The sequence below is a fragment of the Oncorhynchus masou genome, chromosome 6, assembly GCF_036934945.1.
Source record: "Oncorhynchus masou masou isolate Uvic2021 chromosome 6, UVic_Omas_1.1, whole genome shotgun sequence".
Lineage (NCBI taxonomy): Eukaryota > Metazoa > Chordata > Actinopteri > Salmoniformes > Salmonidae > Oncorhynchus > Oncorhynchus masou.
This window is the reverse complement of record NC_088217.1, coordinates 9,391,097-9,412,509: the sequence shown is the minus strand read 5'-3', so window position 1 is coordinate 9,412,509 and position 21,413 is coordinate 9,391,097. Positions and strand designations below refer to the sequence as shown.

General features: G+C 43.6%; 2 protein-coding genes across 2 annotated transcripts; both read left to right on the top strand.

The window, feature by feature from the left end:
- The first annotated feature begins 3,367 nt into the window (after positions 1–3,367).
- Positions 3,368–7,630, top strand: manf (mesencephalic astrocyte-derived neurotrophic factor). The gene is made up of 4 exons (XM_064967494.1): positions 3,368–3,600; positions 4,347–4,474; positions 4,609–4,750; positions 6,636–7,630. The coding sequence occupies exons 1-4, from the start codon at positions 3,510–3,512 to the stop codon at positions 6,818–6,820; spliced, it is 546 nt and encodes a 181-aa protein (XP_064823566.1). The 5' UTR covers positions 3,368–3,509; the 3' UTR covers positions 6,821–7,630.
- A 104-nt stretch (positions 7,631–7,734) lies between these two features.
- Positions 7,735–13,857, top strand: rbm15b (RNA binding motif protein 15B). Its single transcript, XM_064967493.1, has one exon. The coding sequence runs from the start codon at positions 8,454–8,456 to the stop codon at positions 10,995–10,997; it is 2,544 nt and encodes an 847-aa protein (XP_064823565.1). The 5' UTR covers positions 7,735–8,453; the 3' UTR covers positions 10,998–13,857.
- Positions 13,858–21,413: the final 7,556 nt, after the last annotated feature.

Below are 21,413 nucleotides of genomic sequence, written 5' to 3'. Positions count from 1 at the left end.
ATATATATATATATATATATATATATATATACTGAACAAAAATATGAATGCAACATGCAACGATTTCAAAGATTTTGCTGCGTTACAGTTCATACAAGGAAATCTGTCAACTTAAACTCATTAGGCCCTAATCTATGGAGTTTAGATGACTGGGCAGGGGTGCAGCCATGGGTGGGCCTGGGAGGACATAGGCCCACCCACTTGGCAGTCAGACCCTCCCACTGGGGAACCAGGCCAAGCCAATCAAAATAAGTTTTCCCCCACAAAATGGCTTTATTACAGACAGAAATACTCCTCAACAACAGGGGAGGCAGCTTGGCACCTGTGTAATGACCATGCTGTTTAATCAGCTTCTTGATATGCCACACCTGTCAGGTGGATGGATTATCTTGGCAAAGGAGAAATGCTCACAAACATGGATGTTAACAAATTTGTGAACAAAATTAGAGAAATCAGCTTATTGTGCGTATGCAAAAATGTCTAGGATGTTTTATTTCAGCTCATGAAACATGGGACCAACACTTTACATGTTGCATTTATATTTTTTTGTTCAGTAGAAATTCCATTATTGTCTACTCAAAACAATTATTCCATACACACTTAAGTTTCAAACACACACATTACAATTGATTTGTGTCTCGTATATTGAGTATATCCAGCAGAATGACACACTGTTTCTGGGAACTGGGTACAGAGTATTTGATTATGTGTAGCCTATAATTTAATATGAATAAATGGTTGTTCAGTCTTACTTTGTGGCAAGTCAGGGCCAATGTAAAATAAAGGTTAAATTAAAAAAAATAAAAGAAATGGAGACAGTTGAATAGGAACTCATGAAAGTGTCTATTTTTTCAGTCGTTCTTTGTAAATATAGAAAACTGCAGTAGGATCTAGGTTGGGGGGTACAATGGCGGCACAAGTTGCAAATGAGGCATACAAATGGGGGGTGCAAAACATTTCTGAAATCATTGCAGGTCTTTACCTCCAGACCACCTTGTCAGGCTCTTCTCTATTATCTTTAAATAACCATGACAACACGGTGTATTTATAAGGCTACAAAAGGGCAAACCATGTAAAGATTGTGATTATTAATTGTCTGCCTTGTACTTTCTGATGTAATATGTGTTTTTAAAACATAGAAAAAAACTAGACAAAAACAGACAAAAAACGTGACTTATTTCACTTTGCCTAATTATTTTTGATGATTATTTTGTGTGTTTTGCATCAATTCTGGACAGTTGGCGAGATACGTTCTACTACTGTCACTCTTACGGAATACAAAACCTTTCATGACTCTAAAAGTAATTTATTGTATATATTGTGTTAGCATGAATCAACTGTGATGTGGATTTTAGATGTAAATACATACACACTTTTTTCCTACTCACTTCAACTACTGTGATGTGGAATTTATTAATTATTATTAATGGCTAACATTAAATATCATGTTTTATTGACTCACTGCTGCTTCCAACTTGTCATTATTTATCAGTTGCTATAGTGATGGGAAAATACACAACTCGGTCATTATCCTAGCATTTGCTTATACTGTGAATGTATATTTTCATCTGATTCAACATCATGGGGTGGCAGGGTAGCCTAGTGGTTAGAGTGGTGGACTAGTAACCAGAACCCCCGAGCTGACAAGGTACAAATCTGTCATTCTGCCCCGAACAGGCCCGAACAGGCAGTTAACCCACTAGGCCGTCATTGAAAATAAGAATATCTTCTTAACTGACTTGCCTGGTTAAAGGTAAAATAAATACAATTCACAACTACTCTTGTTTGGGGTTCTTTGGCTAAACTTCTAAATTGCTAAGGTAATTTGATATGCTGTTAAGTACCACCACAGATTTCTACAACACTCAGGATGGGAGCAAATGAATCATAGTGGAGGCAAGGAGGTGAGAAGAGCCAGGCACGAGTTAGCGAGATCCTATTGGCACGTTCCAGCAAGCCTTTTGTATATTTTCGTTAGAAGTGCGAGTGTGCAATGACTCAATTCGCCCTCGCACGACTAAACAACTTTAGATACTGGCAAAGGGTAAAGTCTACAAAACTTAGTCCAATCTGTTCAGCAAAGGATGATTGTTTTCGGAACAGAAAACTGTATTGATATCAGATGTTTCATCTATGACAAATATTGCAGAATGTCGGCCCAGTTCCATGTCGCTTCGAACTCTCCCGCTGCCGGCCACTGGTTTTCCTCTCCTCACCATATTTGGTGGGGAGTGGAAATCAAACCGGACTCTTCAGATGTATACATCCGGTGAAACATCTCGCTCCTTGTCAATTCAATTCAAAGGGCTTTATTGGAATGGGAAACATATGTTAACATTGCCAAAGCAAATGAGGTAGATAATAAACAAAAATGATATAAACAATAAAATGAACAGTAAACATTACACTCACAACAGTACCAAAGGAATAAAGACATTACAAATGTCTTATTGTGTATATATAGAGTGTTGTAAAGATGTACAAATGGTTAAAGTATAAAAGGAAAAATAAATAAGCATAAATATGGGTTGTATTTATAATGGTGTTTGTTCTTCACTGGTTGCCCTTTTCTTGTGGAAACAGGTCAGAAATCTTTCTGCTGTGATGGCACACTGTGGAATTTCACCCAGTAGATATTGGAGTTGATCAAAATCGGGTTTCCCTGTTCTGTAGGTGATACAGGGAAGAAGACACAGCTTGTGATGCGTTCAATGGCTAGCCAGAACCAGGAAAACTCTGAAATGTCTTACTTGCTGACTGGTTGACTGCGGCACGTGATTAACGACAACCAGTTCGCAACTACAACCTAGTTCCGACTAGTACATGAACGCAGCATAAATGTGTTGCCTTATTTACACCAACATCTTGTGAAACAGCCTAAACCAGAGAGGAGATCATATTATTATGCTTTCTATTATATTACCTATATTAAATCATATTATAAATGTACACAGGCAGCATTATCCCAATGAATAAAGAGCAGTCACTTTCTGACCGTCAACAGAGAGGAAGAGGTCAAACGAAAGGTTTCATTCTCGTCAAAATCTGTCCAACATAAAACCAATGCGTTTCAATGGGCGTATTTTGAACCTTTTCGTCTGCCTTTTCGCCTTTGGGAAGACACCTATTGTTCGGCTGGAGACATGAGCATCTCGTCATTATACATTGATCTCTGCTTTAAATTAACATACAGAGCTCTAATCCAATCGTATGGCGCCAACTGGACGATGTCCCCAGAACGAAGAGCACGTAGCCAATCAGAAAAATGTGCGTGGAACGTTTCAGGAAACAAACCAATCGCGTTCTAGAAAGTAAAATGAGAACCAATAGGAATCCTGCATAGGTTTACGTGTTTAGCAGGAAGCTTCGCAGAATCAGGACATTGCGTGCTCATTTTACCGGTGTCGACTCTGGAGGCTCATGTGTAGCTGTCATTTGTAGCTAAATAGTTTTGTATCGTTACGTTTACATTTAACTAGCTAAAAATATAATACGTTATTCATCGTAAAATGTTGTGTTTGAGTAGTTTGTCGGTCGCCCTCGCGGCGCTAGCGTTGGTACCGAGTAGTAGCGACGCTTTGAAAGATGGGGAGTGTGAAGGTGGGTTGGTTTGTCTTTTTTTATATATATATATATATATCACACGTCACTGTAACTATGGATATAGCTATTAGTAGCTAAGTGTTATGGCAACGTATGTTGTGAACCCTATGACTGATAATTCATGGAGCTGTACAACAATCTTCATTCAATGGATTTTGTCTTGATAGATACAAAAGCTAAGATATATTTTCAATGTGTTCTCTTGAATTTAAGTGTTTGTTTTTAAAAGTGTTGTAGTTTGCTGTATCTGGCTAGCTTAGCTAGTACTTGTCAATGAAGAGTCATATCGCTAATTGCTCATTAAAGATTTGCCTTGTGCCCCAGGCAAGTATTTCTTTAAAAAATATATGTATATTTATGCTTTTTCTTTATTTAACCAGGCAAGTCAGTTATGTTGCTGCATGTGGTTTCAGTTGGTGAGATAATGTACTTCTTGAGTCCTTCATCAAGTTATTTTTCTTATCTTAGATATGATGGCTGATTATACTGAAGTAGATTTGGGCAGGCTTATCCATATGCATCATAACAGACTGACCAGAACTTAATTCATAGGTTTTGTAGACCTAAATCTTGGGTCACCCATTTGTCCACAACAACTGGAGTTATGTATTTCTGGTATAGATTAACATTAGATTAAATGTTTTTATCATAAGTTTAGCTAGTCTATAAGGTAATGCATAAGTCCTGATGTGTCACCACTTTACAATCGTACCGATTGGCTGCTTTGTTATTTTGCCTTTCAGTGTGTGTGAGCTTCCTGGGTCGGTTCTACCAGTCATTGCAAGACAATCATGTTAAATTCACCAGTGCAGACATCGAGAAGGACCTCGTCAAAACCTGCAAAGATGCCAAGGGCAAGGAAAACCGCTTTGTGAGTGATTTAGGCTAATCTTTTTTTGTTTTGTTTAATGGAAGGTGATTTAAGTAGTTACATTGTGTCCTATCCAGATTATCCACTGGGTTTGTTGATTCATTGCTGTTCTTTTTCTTCCTACTGTACCCTAGTGTTACTACATTGGTGGAACAAATGATGCAGCCACCAAAATCCTCAATGAAATCTCCAAGCCCCTGAGCTACCACACACCAGTGGACAAGATCTGTGAGAAACTAAAGAAGAAGGACAGTCAGATCTGTGAACTGAAATATGGTAAACAAAACAAAGTCTTGTCACATACACTGGATAAGTGAAGTGTTATTTTAGAGGGTCAGCCATAGTAGAGTGCCCCTGTAGCAAATTAGGATTAAGTGCACATCACCAGATTTTTCACCTTGTCTGTGCGGGTTATCAAACCTGGCTCAAGGCTCGAACCACTAGGCTACCTGCCTCCCAGGTGGACCCATCTCACATTACCTAGTATGCGGCTTGGGTATTCGAACCAGCAATCTTTCTGTTACTGCCTCCATGCTCTAACCGCTACTATGCAGGCATTTGAAGAACTGGGACATTTTCAGCTTCCAGGAATTGTGTACAGTTCTTTGTGACATGGGGCAGTGCAGTATCATGCTGAAACATGAGGTGATGGCAGTGGATGAATGGCACGGGAATGGGCCTCAGGATCTTGTTACGGCATCTCTGTGCTTTCAAATTGCCATCCATTTTTTTTTTTATTAAAAAAATGCAATTGTCTTCATTGTCCGTAGCTTATGCCTGCCCATACCATAACCCCACTGCGACCAGGGGGGACTCTGTTTAACAACGTTGACATCAACAAACCGCTCGCCCACACAACGCCATGCACGTGTTCTGAGGTCGTGAGGCCGGTTGGACATACTGCCAAATTCTCTAAAACGACTGTACACTGTACATTCCACAAGCATTGCCTTTTTCACCTCGTAGCTGTGTAACCCAAAACCTAAGTTGCATTGTGATTGGACAAAAGCAATGACTGTACAGCCCCTCCCTAGAACGTATTATTGGAGAAATGAACATTCAATGCTCTAGCAACAATTGCACACTCCAACTTTAGACATCTGTGGCATTGTGTTGTGTGACAAAACTGCACATTTAGTGGCCTTTTATTTCCCCCAGCACAAAGGGCACCTGTGTAATGATCATGCTGTTTGATCAGCCACACCTGTCAGGTGGATGGATTATCTTGACAAAGGAGAAATGCTCACTAACAGGGATGTAAACACATTTGTGCACAATTTGATAGAAATAAGCATTTTGTGCATATGGAACAATTTCAGTGATATTTTATTTCAGCTCTTGAAACATGGGACCAACACAACGTGTTGCATTTGATATTTTAGTTCAGTGTAGAAATTGTTTGTATCCAGAGCGACTTGAGTGTATACATTTTTCTTCCAGGTCCCCCGTGGGAATCGAACCCACAACTCTGGCATTACAAACACTGTGCTATACCTACTGAGCCACATGGGACATTTCTACTATTACCTGTTTTCTCCATTGTTACTTCCCATAGTTTGTCTCGAGACTACTACAAAACGTTTAGCCAATGTTGTTCTTTACGGCATTCACAATTCCAGTGGCTAATTGTTTGTGGCTCATAGTCTAAACACGCTGGTGTATGCAGGCAGGGTTTGGACCTATATTGTACAATCTATTTACGGTATGTACACAAACGGACCAGGACCTATTTTGAACGTCACTACCGTATCCATGGCCTGTCTGTGGAGGTTCGTGTGGGACTGTTTGCCCTGGCAGTGAAACGTGATCCTTCTCGCTCTATATAGAAGGTGGAGAATGCCTCTGCATTCTGTATGCTCCCATGTTGTCAGTAAATCACATTGGAGCATAGAATAGTGTTCAGTCTCTTGACCTTTTTTTTTTTTTATTGATTGGTTTTTATATCAAACGGGTGTCACTGTGCTTGTTTACTGCTACTCCATCTTGAATCCTCTGCCGCATAGGCTTGACCACCTTCCTGAAACCCTCTTAGCCAGTTACACCACCGAAAAGCTAGCAGTTTGGCGTAGTGGGTGGTGAGGTTTAAAGCTGAGGAGTGAGGTTATGAATCCAACTCCATTACACTAATTTACCTCCCTTTTTTTCTCTCCCTTTCCTGCAGACAAACAGGTGGATCTGAGCACAGTGGACCTGAAGAAGCTGAAGGTGAAGGACTTAAAGAAGATCCTGGAGGAGTGGGGAGAGTCGTGTAAAGGCTGCGTGGAAAAGTCTGACTTCATCCGCAAGATCAATGAACTCATGCCCAAGTACGCCCCCAACGCAGCCCAAGCAAGGACTGATCTGTAACAAAATGGAGGGGAAGAGGGGATTCAGACCTGGGTTTGTGTTCAGTGTTTCGGAGTAGGAGTGCTGATCTAGGATCCGTTTAGCCTTTTTTACATCATAATGGATGAGGAATGGTGGGACCCACCTGATCCTAGGTCACGTTTCATCTCTGACACACGGTGTCCCAAATAGTACCCTATTCTCCTATATAGTGCACTACTTGTGACCAGAGCTCTGGGTCCTGGTCAGAAATAGTGAACTAAGTAGGGAATAGGGTGCCATTTGGGGGGGATACTGTGTTACTAGGTGCCATGGTGGCCCTGAGGGTATTTTTGTGGTGTGAAATGTTCGCTGTGCGGTATATGAATCACCCGACAGTCTGTACATGCCCTTTTTAGTTTCTTTTTTTGAAGAGATAGACTTTATTATTTGACTTAATTATTAACGGTTTAATAAAATAGAACAGGGGTGGACAAGCTTTTAGGCAGAGAGTCCTAGCCAGTGTGGATGCAGGGATTTTATTCCAGGCAAGCAGGAAGTAAAGTTCCTGATTCTACTAATCAGTTTGCATATCGAGACCTTGAGTTGTGATACTGTGGTGTGACACTGCTTGGCTGGAACAAGTACCTGCACCCATACTGTCCCTAAACCTCTATCGATAAGGGTGGCCACCCCGGAATGGAAATAGAATTTAAGATGGAGGGGAAAAGAAATGAGAAGACAAAACTTGAAAGGAATTTGTGCTGTTCTTTCACACTGAACCTTTCATGTAAGACCTAGTGTTTGTTACAACTGTGCTCTACTTTTTCATTAAAATATGAAAACCCAGTGTCAGAAGTGCCATGATCAAATGTATATCTAATTTTGTATGAATACCTGTGCACCAACTGAATTATCTGGCTTCACTACATTACCAAAGTTTATGACTCTCAGCTTTTTTTTTTTCCTGAATGTGACTGCACAGGGAGCTTCGGAAGAACTGCATAAACATATTTCACTAATGGGAGGCATGTATGTCATTAATGTATGACTAATATAAGGAACTTCGTCTAACTTTTTCCTCGGATGCAGGGTCAAATTTCTACTGAGCTATCTGATTTTCTCTTTGAATCAATGTCACCGATTGCGAGTCTATTCCAGTAGGTTTGCGTGTTGACAATGTGAAACATATTTTGCAGTGTGTATGTACTGTTGTCATTAGAAATACACGCACCATTTATTTCATTTTGGCATCGTATACGTTTCCACGATACAGTTTACATTTACATGATCCTGCCTAATTATGTAATTTGTGTCGCATATTATTTGCAAAAATCGTGGTTAGGGGGAATATACGTCCTATGCACGTCACGACCCCTCCCGCGACGTCGACTCAAACCCCTCCCATTGGCGGAACGCCACATTCCTTTTGTCCAAGATGGCGGCGTTGATGTCGGTTCTCTGATAATGTTTTTAAATGTGTTTATCCTTTTAATTCACTATAAATGCAAAGTCTCAACGTTGCGGACATTAGTTACAAGTTAGTAAATCGTCCGTATCTGCAACGTCTGATTAAAAATCGGGGTATTGTATTCCAGACCGGATTGTTTCTACAGACACTGGCTGGCTAACTAGCTAACGTTACCTAGCTAAAAAGTTTGGGTATCGTTTGAAAATGAAACGACAGGCCGGGAGGGACTCCAGTCCTAGTCGGGCTTTAGCGAAACGAATACGGGAAAGAGAGCGGGAACGAGACGGGCCACGGAGAGAGGACCTACCGCCCCCGCCTCTTGCCTTGCTGCTCGCTGAAAGCCGAAGGCAACATGCTCGGAGCAGGAGCAGGGAACGAGAAAAGACGCGGCTTCGGGAGGAGCGCGGGGCCGCTGGAGACCCACTTCACCACCGACAACAACACCACGACCTCGGTCTGATCGGCCGCCCCGCTCTCCGGACAACAGCCGCCCTGCCTAAAGGCAAAGCGGTGACCGAGCTACTGGGCCCCCGGGGGGGAGCGGGGGGGAATCTGGAATACAAATCGTTGCTCATTAGCAATCTAGGCTCGGTGCTTTCTGACGAACATGTTGAAGACGGACTGTTCCACGAGTTTAAAAAGTTCGGGGACGTTAGTGTGAAACTCTCTCACACTCCAGAGCTGGGCCGTGTTGCGTACGTTAATTTCCGTCACCCGGAAGACGCTAAGGAGGCCAGACATGCCAAGACCAGGTTAGTGCTGTATGATCGCCCCCTTAAAGTAGAGCCCATGTACGTCCGTCGTCGCAGCTGCACGCCGCCGGATGTGAGCTACATTCCCATTCATGGCGCCTCATATCCCCCTTATAGACAGAGGTCCCTCTCCCCAGGGGCAGGGGTTAGCAGTATCAGAGACATCCGAGCACTGAGACACTACCCTGTAGAGGGGTTGGGACTGAGCAGAGAGAGGGAGAGGATCTTAGATTACTATGGTATGTTGGATGAGAGGGGGCGGCCATACGGCCTGCCAGTACCCGAGCACGAAGACATAAAGCCAGAGGATGATGCGAGGGCGTGTAGGAACCTGTTCATTGGCAACCTGGATCACAACGTCACCGAGGGTGAGCTGAGGAGAGGCTTCGATAAGTACGGCATCATTGAGGAAGTTGTGATTAAACGACCGGCGCGCGGTCAGGGTGGAGCCTACGCTTTCCTCAAGTTCCAGAACTTAGACATGGCTCACCGGGCTAAGATAACCATGCAGGGCCGCGTGATCGGTGGGAACCCGGTGAAGATTGGCTACGGTAAAGCCAACCCCACCACGAGACTCTGGGTAGGTGGCCTCGGCCCTACCAACTCCCTAGCAACACTAGCCCGTGAGTTTGACCGCTTCGGCAGCATCCGAAACATAGACTATGTGAAAGGAGACAATTTTGCCTATATTCAGTATGAAAGCTTGGACGCCTCACAGGCCGCCTGTGCCCAGATGAGAGGTTTCCCCCTGGGAGGCCCAGAGCGGAGGCTGAGGGTGGACTTCGCCAAGGCGGAGGAGCCCCTGCCTCGTAGCTACCCAGCAGGGTACCAGCCCCCTGTGCCCCTGCCTGCCCACCTGGACTTGCTGCCAGAGGGTTATGGCGGGAGGCACCGCGACTGCAGCCTGGAGAGAGAGCTCCGTGCCAGGGACCGCTCGCCCCCCTCACACGCCCTGTTCACCCAGCGGGAGAGAGAGAGGGCTCTGCTGGACAGGGACAGGGGAGACAGAGAGTTCACCAGCCCAACCAAGAGCCTAGAGCGTAGGGGGGGTGAAGCATTTGGGGGATCCCGTGGAGGGCGGGGGGACCGAGCGGCCCGGAGCCGCAGCCGAGAGCGCTGGCTGAAGGAGAGGGACGCAGCGCGGGCTGGGGGGGAGAGACGGAGACGCTGCAGTCTCTCCCTAGACAGGCCCTCTCAGGAGAAGGAGAGAGGCAGGTCCAAGGTGAGGGGAGGAGGACCAGCCTCTCCAGAGGACAGCCCAGACAGAGCCAGGGTCAGAGCCCCAGACTCCACCACCGAGCCCAGGGGACAGAGCCCCGACAGCAGCCGCCACTCCAACGAGGACCGGGGTGGGGGTCTGAAGACCGGCGGGGACAGGGAAAAGGAACGCAACCACAGAAATGTGAGCGACAACAACCACACATTGTCTGACACGCCTAATAAAGACCCTAAGACACTCAGTACGCTGTCAGAGTATGCTGCCACCCTCACCAAAGCCTGGCACGGTCACTTCGCCCTGAAGAACTCCTGCTTCCCTACTAACATGCACCTGCTGGAGGGAGGCTCCGGGTTCTTCCACTCTGTCATGAAGGACCACCAGGCCAAGGGGAAACTGACCCAGCTGAAGATCGCCCAGCGACTGAGGATGGACCAGACCAGGCTGGACGAGGTCACCAGGAGGATTAAGCATGGTGGCTCCGAGGGCTACGCTGTTCTCCTGGCCCTCCAGGGCCCCATCGACCGCGAGGCCCCTCCACCTGAACCAGGCCTACAGATCAGACTCCTCCGTCACCTGGTCACCTACCTGAGGAACAAGGAGGCTGCAGGTGTGATCAGTCTACCTGTAGGTGGGGCTAAGGAGGGGGGAAAGGGGGGCATGCTGTATGCCTTCCCCCCCTGTGACTTTTCCCAGCAGTTCCTCCAGACCCCTCGCAGGACTTTGGAGAATCTGGATGAAGAGCACCTGGTGGTTGTGATTGTTTATGACTCTGCCTAACTAAGACAGAAGTCACCTCTCTGTCTATAGTGTTAGCTGTCATTTCTTTCTCCATGTCAACAACACACTGAGCTCTGAGCAAGGAAATAGTAGTGATTGTCAATAGCTAATGAAGTAAAACACCACTTTCTGTCTCTGTAATGGCTGTTTCACTTCCGTGTAAAGGGACTGAAGTGTTGTAGACAGACACCTCGTCCTCTCTCTGGGGGGGTTCCTATGTCCCTCTCTACGGAACCTATGCCCCTAACAGACAGTGTCACTACAAACAGAGACTGAGCTGCTGTCACTCCAAGCAAGGGATCCTTTGAGACATACTGACAGACTTTGTATTAAAATACTGGAGGTATGACGGGACAGACATTTTGTCTGCATTTCTTGAAGTGAAACACTACAACTGAGTGAGGGATTGTTTATTTTTTTGGGAACTAAACTGACCAAGCAGTATATCTAAAGGCTTCTTCTACAACAGGACTATGTGTCATATGATATGATTGTATGTTTGTTGTTTTTTATTTGACCATTCCAGAAGTTCCACCTTCATTTGAGAATTGTGTGCTCTGATTGGCTGTTGCATGCAGGAAGTTGTTTTGTTGTACAGATTTTACCCTCCAACCGGTGGTCAAGTTCCACTCCTATTTACTGGCTATTGATTTTAAACCGTTGTTGTTTTGAAGTATTGTTTCAGCTATAGATATGATTTGTTAACAGTTCTGTCTTGGTCCTAATGTGGTATTATACAGTTCATGGCTGGTTTAGTTTAGCTCTTTTTTCTTTTTTTTTTTTAAATGTACTGAATGAGCCTAAAGCTCTAATTTGCGAATGATTTTGACATAGAGAAAAGGGTCGTCGGTCCTCTCTTGTTGATGCAACACTGTTGCGGTTGTAAGGCAGAATGAGCTTCCTCTACAATTTATTTAAATCATCTGGTTTTTTTTGTTCTTTTGTTCTTTCTTTTTTTTAATCACAGAACATGAAATACAAATCCACCCACTGATATGTTGGAGTCAGTTCAATTTCTCCATGCTGTGTCTTTGAGCTGTGTGTTGTAACACTGAGGTACATGTTCTATTCATCTATAGTTTGGGTGCTTTAAACATGTCTGTCTGTTTGAATCATACTGGGCCATTTTAATGGTTATTTGAAGAAAACACCGGAATGAATGGACTAACTCTTAGTAGTAGTAGAATAGTTAAAATAAAAAGTGTCAGACCGGTGTTAGTTAAAAGGAAAAGTGTTTGTCACTACATAACATCAGACTGGTGTTAGTTAAAAGGAAAGGTGTTTGTCACTACATAACATCAGACTGGTGTTAGTTAAAAGGAAAAGTGTTTGTCACTACATAACGTCAGACTGGTGTTAGTTAAAAGGAAAAGTGTTTGTCACTACATAACATCAGACTGGTGTTAGTTAAAAGGACATAACATCAGACTGGTGTTAGTTAAAATGAAAGGTGTTTGTCACTACATAACATCAGACTGGTGTTAGTTAAAAGGACATAACAGGTGTTTGTCACTACATAACATCAGACTGGTGTTAGTTAAAAGGAAAGGTGTTTGTCACTACATAACATCAGACTGGTGTTAGTTAAAAGGAAAGGTGTTTGTCACTACATAACGTCAGACTGGTGTTAGTTAAAAGGAAAAGTGTTTGTCACTACATGACATCAGACTGGTGTTAGTTAAAAGGAAAGGTGTTTGTCACTACATAACATCAGACTGGTGTTAGTTAAAATAACAGAACATCAGACTGGTGTTAGTTAAAAGGACATAACATCAGACTGGTGTTAGTTAAAAGGAAAAGTGTTTGTCACTACATAACATCAGACTGGTGTTAGTTAAAAGGACATAACATCAGACTGGTGTTAGTTAAAAGGACATAACATCAGACTGGTGTTAGTTAAAAGGACATAACATCAGATTGGTGTTAGTTAAAAGGACATAACATCAGATTGGTGTTAGTTAAAATAACAGAACATCAGACTGGTGTTAGTTAAAATAACAGAACATCAGACTGGTGTTAGTTAAAAGGACATAACATCAGACTGGTGTTAGTTAAAAGAACAGAACGTCAGACTGGTGTTAGTTAAAAGGACATAACGTCAGACTGGTGTTAGTTAAAAGGACATAACATCAGACTGGTGTTAGTTAAAAGAACAGAACGTCAGACTGGTGTTAGTTAAAAGGAAAAGTGTTTGTCACTACATAACATCAGACTGGTGTTAGTTAAAATGACATAACATCAGACTGGTGTTAGTTAAAAGGACAGAACATCAGACTGGTGTTAGTTAAAAGGAAAGGTGTTTGTCACTACATAACGTCAGACTGGTGTTAGTTAAAAGGACATAACATCAGATTGGTGTTAGTTAAAAGGAAAGGTGTTTGTCACTACATAACATCAGACTGGTGTTAGTTAAAAGAACAGAACGTCAGACTGGTGTTAGTTAAAAAGAACAGAACGTCAGACTGGTGTTAGTTAAAAAGACAGGTGTTTTTTTGCTTCCCAAACAGCACCCTACGGCCTGCGTGGGGCCCTGGTCAACCGTAGTGCTGTACGTAGGGAATACGTCTCCATTTGGGACTCTGGCTTTGTCACCCACATGAGACTGGTTTTCGACGCTACTACCGAATGCAAAGTTTCTTTAAACAACCAACAGAGAATGAGATCTATGGTTTGTTTTGTTATTCTGTTATGTGAACTATGCGATGCTGACCAATTTACATGACTTTGTCACATGGTAGGACACTACCCATTTTCAATGGGGTTTGTATACTTACTTAAACCAACCAGTCCATTTGATCGTTTTCTCTGTTGTTTCAACATGTATGAAAAATGAAATTAAACGTTTTTTTCTCTTTTTAAATCCTTTTGTTTTCTTAATTTGCACCCGGTGGCTTTATTTTTTTTACAGGCAGACGGTTGAACAGTATGTGACATGTTGGTGTGTTCTCATGAAGCACAAAGGCCGGAGGAGGTGTGGTATATGGCCAATATACCACGGCTAAGGGCTGTTCTTAAGCACGATGCAACGCAGAGTGCTTGGGGTGGCAGGGTAGCCTAGTGGTTAGAGTGTTGGACTAGTAACCGGAAGGTTCAAACCCCCGAGCTGACAAGGTACAAACCTGTCGTTCTGCCCCTGAACAGGCAGTTAACCCTCTGTTCCTAGTCTGTCATTGAAAATAAGAATTTGTTCTTAATTAACTGACTTGCCTAGTTAAATAAAGGGGGAAAAAATTGTAATAAAAATATTGGCCATATACCACAAGAGAGGTGCCTTATTGCTATTATAAACTGGTTACCAGTGTAATTAGAACAGTACAAATACATGTTTCGTCATACCCGTGGTATACAGTCTGATATTCAACACCTGTCAGCCAATCAGCATTCAGGGCTCAAACCACCCACTTTATAATTACAGGTCTCTCGGATCACAACAGGAAACTCATCAACAAATCATATTTTACCAGGCAAGTCAGTTAACAACAAATTCTTATTTTCAATGACGGCCAAGGAATGGTGGGCCTTGTTCAGGGGTAGAAAAACAACCAACCAATTATTGTCAGCTCAGGGATTTGATCTTGCAACCTTTACGGTTGCTAGTCCAACGCTCTGACCACTAGGCTACCCTGCCACCCCCTTGGTGTTCAAATACCAGCAAACCCTCTGGGCTGGCTCTCCCCAGAAATGTTATGGAGGGAGAAACTGACCCGAAAGCATTTCATTGGGACAATACTCTGCAACTACACAAGACAAATCAGTGTTTTGATGAAATTATATCCGCTATTGGACAAGTTGTAGACAAGTTTCTCAAAAAAAACTAAGCACTAATCAAAGAAAAAAACGCAGTTACCAAGGCTAGACGTTTCTCTTTTTCAACTCATGAAACAACGAAATGCGGCATAAAAACGTTCCTAAAAAAGTCACAGCAGGACTGACATGCAAGTATACAGGGGACTGAAACGGATGCTGCGACAGCAAAACGTTGTGACTGTTTTAGTACAGTAATATGGAAACAAAACCTGATAAATTCACAATTACAAGTAAAAACAAAACGTGACTGTTGTAAAAGAAAGTGATGGTGGGAGTGTTTGATCAATGACAGATTGGTAAATTAATTTAACAACTTTTTTTGCCATGAAGTTTGCTCATCCTCCAGATCCCTCCAGTGGCAATGAGGTAAATACATGTTTTGAACTCAGAGGTGTGTTAAAACAGACTGATAGTCCTCAGAAATCTGAACACCACCTACTCTACAGAGATATTCAATCTGAACACCACCTACTCTACAGAGATATTCAATCTGAACACCACCTACTCTACAGAGATATTCAATCTGAACACCACCTACTCTACAGAGATATTCAATCTGAACACCACCTACTCTACAGAGATATTCAATCTGAACACCACCACCTACTCTACAGAGATATTCAATCTGAACACCACCTACTCTACAGAGATATTCAATCTGAACACCACCTACTCTACAGAGATATTCAATCTGAACACCACCACCTACTCTACAGAGATATTCAATCTGAACACCACCTACTCTACAGAGATATCCAATCTGAACACCACCTACTCTACAGAGATATTCAACCTGAACACCACCTACTCTACAGAGATATTCAATCTGAACACCACCTACTCTACAGAGATATTCAATCTGAACACCACCTACTCTACAGAGATATTCAATCTGAACACCACCTACTCTACAGAGATATTCAATCTGAACACCACCTACTCTACAGAGATATCCAATCTGAACACCACCTACTCTACAGAGATATCCAATCTGAACACCACCTACTCTACAGAGATATTCAATCTGAACACCACCTACTCTACAGAGATATTCAATCTGAACACCACCTACTCTACAGAGATATCCAATCTGAACACCACCTACTCTACAGAGATATTCAATCTGAACACCACCTACTCTACAGAGATATTCAATCTGAACACCACCTACTCTACAGAGATATTCAATCTGAACACCACCTACTCTACAGAGATATCCAATCTGAACACCACCTACTCTACAGAGATATTCAATCTGAACACCACCTACTCTACAGAGATATTCAATCTGAACACCACCTACTCTACAGAGATATTCAATCTGAACACCACCTACTCTACAGAGATATTCAATCTGAACACCACCTACTCTACAGAGATATTCAATCTGAACACCACCTACTCTACAGAGATATTCGATCTGAACACCACCTACTCTACAGAGATATTCAATCTGAACACCACCTACTCTACAGACATATTCAATCTGAACACCACCTACTCTACAGAGATATTCAATCTGAACACCACCTACTCTACAGAGATATTCAATCTGAACACCACCTACTCTACAGAGATATTCAACCTGAACACCACCTACTCTACAGAGATATTCAACCTGAACACCACCTACTCTACAGAGATATTCAATCTGAACACCACCTACTCTACAGAGATATTCAACCTGAACACCACCTACTCTACAGAGATATTCAATCTGAACACCACCTACTCTACAGAGATATTCAATCTGAACACCACCTACTCTACAGAGATATTCAACCTGAACACCACCTACTCTACAGAGATATTCAATCTGAACACCACCTACTCTACAGAGATATCCAATCTGAACACCACCTACTCTACAGAGATATTCAATCTGAACACCACCTACTCTACAGAGATATTCAATCTGAACACCACCTACTCTACAGAGATATTCAATCTGAACACCACCTACTCTACAGAGATATCCAATCTGAACACCACCTACTCTACAGAGATATTCAATCTGAACACCACCTACTCTACAGAGATATTCAATCTGAACACCACCTACTCTACAGAGATATTCGATCTGAACACCACCTACTCTACAGAGATATTCAACCTGAACACCACCTACTCTACAGACATATTCGATCTGAACACCACCTACTCTACAGAGATATTCAACCTGAACACCACCTACTCTACAGACATATCCAATCTGAACACCACCTACTCTACAGAGATATTCAATCTGAACACCACCTACTCTACAGAGATATTCAATCTGAACACCACCTACTCTACAGAGATATTCAATCTGAACACCACCTACTCTACAGAGATATCCAATCTGAACACCACCTACTCTACAGAGATATCCAATCTGAACACCACCTACTCTACAGAGATATTCAATCTGAACACCACCTACTCTACAGAGATATTCAACCTGAACACCACCTACTCTACAGACATATCCAATCTGAACACCACCTACTCTACAGAGATATTCAATCTGAACACCACCTACTCTACAGAGATATTCAATCTGAACACCACCTACTCTACAGAGATATCCAATCTGAACACCACCTACTCTACAGAGATATTCAATCTGAACACCACCTACTCTACAGAGATATTCAATTTCAACACTGCAGTTCACGCACCTGATAAATATCTCCATTAACAGCTGGCCTGGAAAATCGCTCTCGTCACACCTATCTTCAAGTCAATATTCTGAACTGACAAGTAACTACAGACCAGCCAGTATTGTGCCTGTCCTATCTAAAGTGTTGGAGAAAGTCCAAGCAGAACAGCTCATGTCATATCTGGATGAGCATCAGTATTGCACCGGGAACAATTTTGGATTCAGACCAAAATACTCCACTGAAACAGCAAACTGTTCTCCTGGAGAACATCAAGAAATCATTGGATGAGGGAAATGTGGTCGGAGCAGTCTTCCTTGACCTGACAAAGAGGCCTTTGACACAGCTGGTTTGGTTCATATTCTTTCACATCGATGGTGTTCTCTCACATGTCCCACTGTAAAACATCCTGGTCCCAGGCCAGACAGACAGCGCAGAGACCCTTAGAATGACTGTATAACCTTGCACTGAAAATCATGGACCGAAAGCACTTACGGTACCATCCCTGTTACATCCTGAAAAATGCACTGAGCTTTGAACACTTCAATCACATTTTGCACATGTGAAGCTTGTATTTAAATGTCACAATGGTCTTGCCCCTGACCAAGCACATGCAGAACTGCAATGACCTGGAATGTCCACCAGGGGGTGCACCAGAGGAAACTGCAAGGTCCTTCTATATAACGCTGCAGGGTCCCTCTATATAATAGGCCAGTCTTCCTTCTACATAATAGGCTAGTCTTCCTTCTACAGGGGAACGCATGCATGAAACACTGTATCGGAAGAAAGGAGGAGACCTAGTCAGTTGTCCAACTGAATGAATTTAACTGAAATGTGTCTTCCGCATTTAACCCAACCCCTGTGAATCAGAGAGGTGCTGTGGCGGCTGCCTTAATCAACATCCATGTCTCCAGCGCCTGGGGAACAGTGGGTTAACTGCCTTGCTCAGGGGCAGAACAACAGATGTTTATCTTGTCAGGTCAGGGATTTGATCCAGCAACCTTCTGGTTACTGGCCCAACACTCTAACCATCAGGATACACAAACTGCTGTAAAATGTCAATACATTCAAAATAAACCTCAAAAACTGGTTGCTACAGGGTCCAACATTGCAATCATGTATGAACTGCTCCCATTAAGACTGTTGGTCACCCAAGTTGTACATATTGGGGGTAAACACTGTAAGTACGAGCAGGAAAACAAACTGCTTTGTCTTTTCCCATGTCTGTATCGACACTAGGGGGCAGTGTTATCATGGAAATGGAACATTGGTTTGATGAAACACAAGATTAAAAATTAATTCCCAACTGGAGATGGGTGTCATTATAGAACTATAATCTGGGATTTAATTTCTGGTTAATGTTTTGAAAGGTTGGCTAAATTGAACAAAATCCAACTAAAGTTGTAGATATTGTCTTTATGCAGAATTTAACTCATTCCATTGGAGAGACTTCACCAATGCTGAAGAAAATGTTTATTAAAAAAAAGTTAGATACAATATTGCTTCATAATTTCAATATTAACAAAAAAAATGTGTTAGTTTAGGGGTTATTTAATCTGACCCGAAGCTGTATTCCCTGTTAACCCACTACTGCATGGCCATGAACGACTCCAACACCATCATTAATTATTTTATTTTACCTTTATTTAACCAGGCAAGTCAGTTAAGAACAAATTCTTATTTTCAATGATGGCCTAGGAACAGTGGGTTAACTGCCTGTTCAGGGGCAGAACGACAGATTTGTACCTTGTCAGCTCGGGGGTTTGAACTTGCAACCTTCCGGTCACTAGTCCAACGCTCTAACCACTAGGCTACCCTGCCGCCTCTACACTCTAACCACTAGGCTACCCTGCCGCCTCTACACTCTAACCACTAGGCCACCCTGCCGCCTCTACACTCTAACCACTAGGCTACCCTGCCACCTCTACACTCTAACCACTAGGCTACCCTGCCACCTCTACACTCTAACCACTAGGCGACCCTAAATTGCCGACAACGTCGGTAGGTCTGATCACCGGCGACGATGAGACAGCCTATAGGGAAGAGGTCAGAGACCTGGCAGTGTGGTGCAAGGAGAACAACCTCTCCCTCAACGTCAGCAAGACCAAGGATCTGATCGTGGACTACAGGAAAAGGAGGGCAGAACAGGCCCCCATTAACATCGACAGGGCTGTAGTGGAGCGGGTCGAGAGTTTCAAGTTCCTTGTTGTCCACATCACCAACAAACTATCATGGTCCAAACACACCAAGACAGTTGTGAAGAGGGTTGTGAAGACAGGTGTGAAGAGGGTTGTGAAGACAGGTGTGAAGAGGGTTGTGAAGACAGGTGTGAAGAGGGTTGTGAAGACAGGTGTGAAGAGGGTTGTGAAGACAGGTGTGAAGAGGGTTGTGAAGACAGTTGTGAAGAGGGTTGTGAAGACAGGTGTGAAGAGGGTTGTGAAGACAGGTGTGAAGAGGGTTGTGAAGACAGGTGTGAAGAGGGTTGTGAAGACAGGTGTGAAGAGGGTTGTGAAGACAGGTGTGAAGAGGGTTGTGAAGACAGGTGTGAAGAGGGTTGTAAAGACAGGTGTGAAGAGGGTTGTGAAGACAGGTGTGAAGAGGGTTGTGAAGACAGTTGTGAAGAGGGTTGTGAAGACAGGTGTGAAGAGGGTTGTGAAGACAGTTGTGAAGAGGGTTGTGAAGACAGGTGTGAAGAGGGTTGTGAAGACAGGTGTGAAGAGGGTTGTGAAGACAGTTGTGAAGAGGGTTGTGAAGACAGGTGTGAAGAGGGTTGTGAAGACAGTTGTGAAGAGGGTTGTGAAGACAGGTGTGAAGAGGGGTGTGAAGACAGGTGTGAAGAGGGTTGTGAAGACAGTTGTGAAGAGGGTTGTGAAGACAGGTGTGAAGAGGGTTGTGAAGACAGGTGTGAAGAGGGTTGTGAAGACAGTTGTGAAGAGGGTTGTGAAGACAGTTGTGAAGAGGGTTGTGAAGACAGGTGTGAAGCGGATTGTGAAGACAGGTGTGAAGAGGGTTGTGAAGACAGGTGTGAAGAGGGTTGTGAAGACAGGTGTGAAGAGGGTTGTGAAGACAGGTGTGAAGAGGGTTGTGAAGACAGGTGTGAAGAGGGTTGTGAAGACAGGTGTGAAGAGGGTTGTGAAGACAGTTGTGAAGAGGGTTGTGAAGACAGGTGTGAAGAGGGTTGTGAAGACAGTTGTGAAGAGGGTTGTGAAGACAGGTGTGAAGAGGGTTGTGAAGACAGTTGTGAAGAGGGTACGACAACACCTTTTTCCCTTCGGGAGACTGAAAAGATTTGGCACAGGGTCTCAGATCCTCTAAAGGTTTTACAGCTGGACCATTAAACGCATCCTGACTGGTTGCATCACCGCTTGGTACGGCAACTGCTCAGCATCCGACCTTAAGGCGCTATAGAAGGTAGTGCGTACGGCCCGAAAGATCGACGAAGACTCTAGCCACCATAGTCACAGACTGTTCTCTCTGCTACCGCATGGCAAGTAATACCAGAGCACCAAGACTAGGACCAAAAGGCTCCTTAACAGCTTCTACCCACAAGATATAAGACTGCTGAACAGCTTCTACCCCCAACCCATCAGACTGCTGAACAGCTTCTACCCCCAAGCCATAAGACTGCTGAACAGCTTCTACCCCCAAGTCATTAGACTGCTGAACAGCTTCTACCCCCAAGCCATAAGACTGCTGAACAGCTTCTACCCCCAAGCCACCAGACTGCTGAACAGCTTCTACCCCCAAGCCACCAGACTGCTGAACAGCTTCTACCCCCAAGCCACCAGACTGCTGAACAGCTTCTACCCCCAAGCCACCAGACTGCTGAACAGCTTCTACCCCCAAGCCATCAGACTGCTGAACAGCTTCTACCCCCAAGCCATCAGACTGCTGAACAGCTTCTACCCCCAAGCCACCAGACTGCTGAACAGCTTCTACCCCCAAGCCATCAGACTGCTGAACAGCT

Bases quoted from the DNA above. Each gene is read 5' to 3' on its own strand.
- manf (XM_064967494.1), top strand. From the start codon at position 3,510: ATGTTGTGTTTGAGTAGTTTGTCGGTCGCCCTCGCGGCGCTAGCGTTG. The intron at 4,475-4,608 runs GTGAGTGATTTA...ACTGTACCCTAG, and splicing joins AGGGCAAGGAAAACCGCTTT to TGTTACTACATTGGTGGAAC. The intron at 4,751-6,635 runs GTAAACAAAACA...CCTTTCCTGCAG, and splicing joins GATCTGTGAACTGAAATATG to ACAAACAGGTGGATCTGAGC.
- rbm15b (XM_064967493.1), top strand. From the start codon at position 8,454: ATGAAACGACAGGCCGGGAGGGACTCCAGTCCTAGTCGGGCTTTAGCG.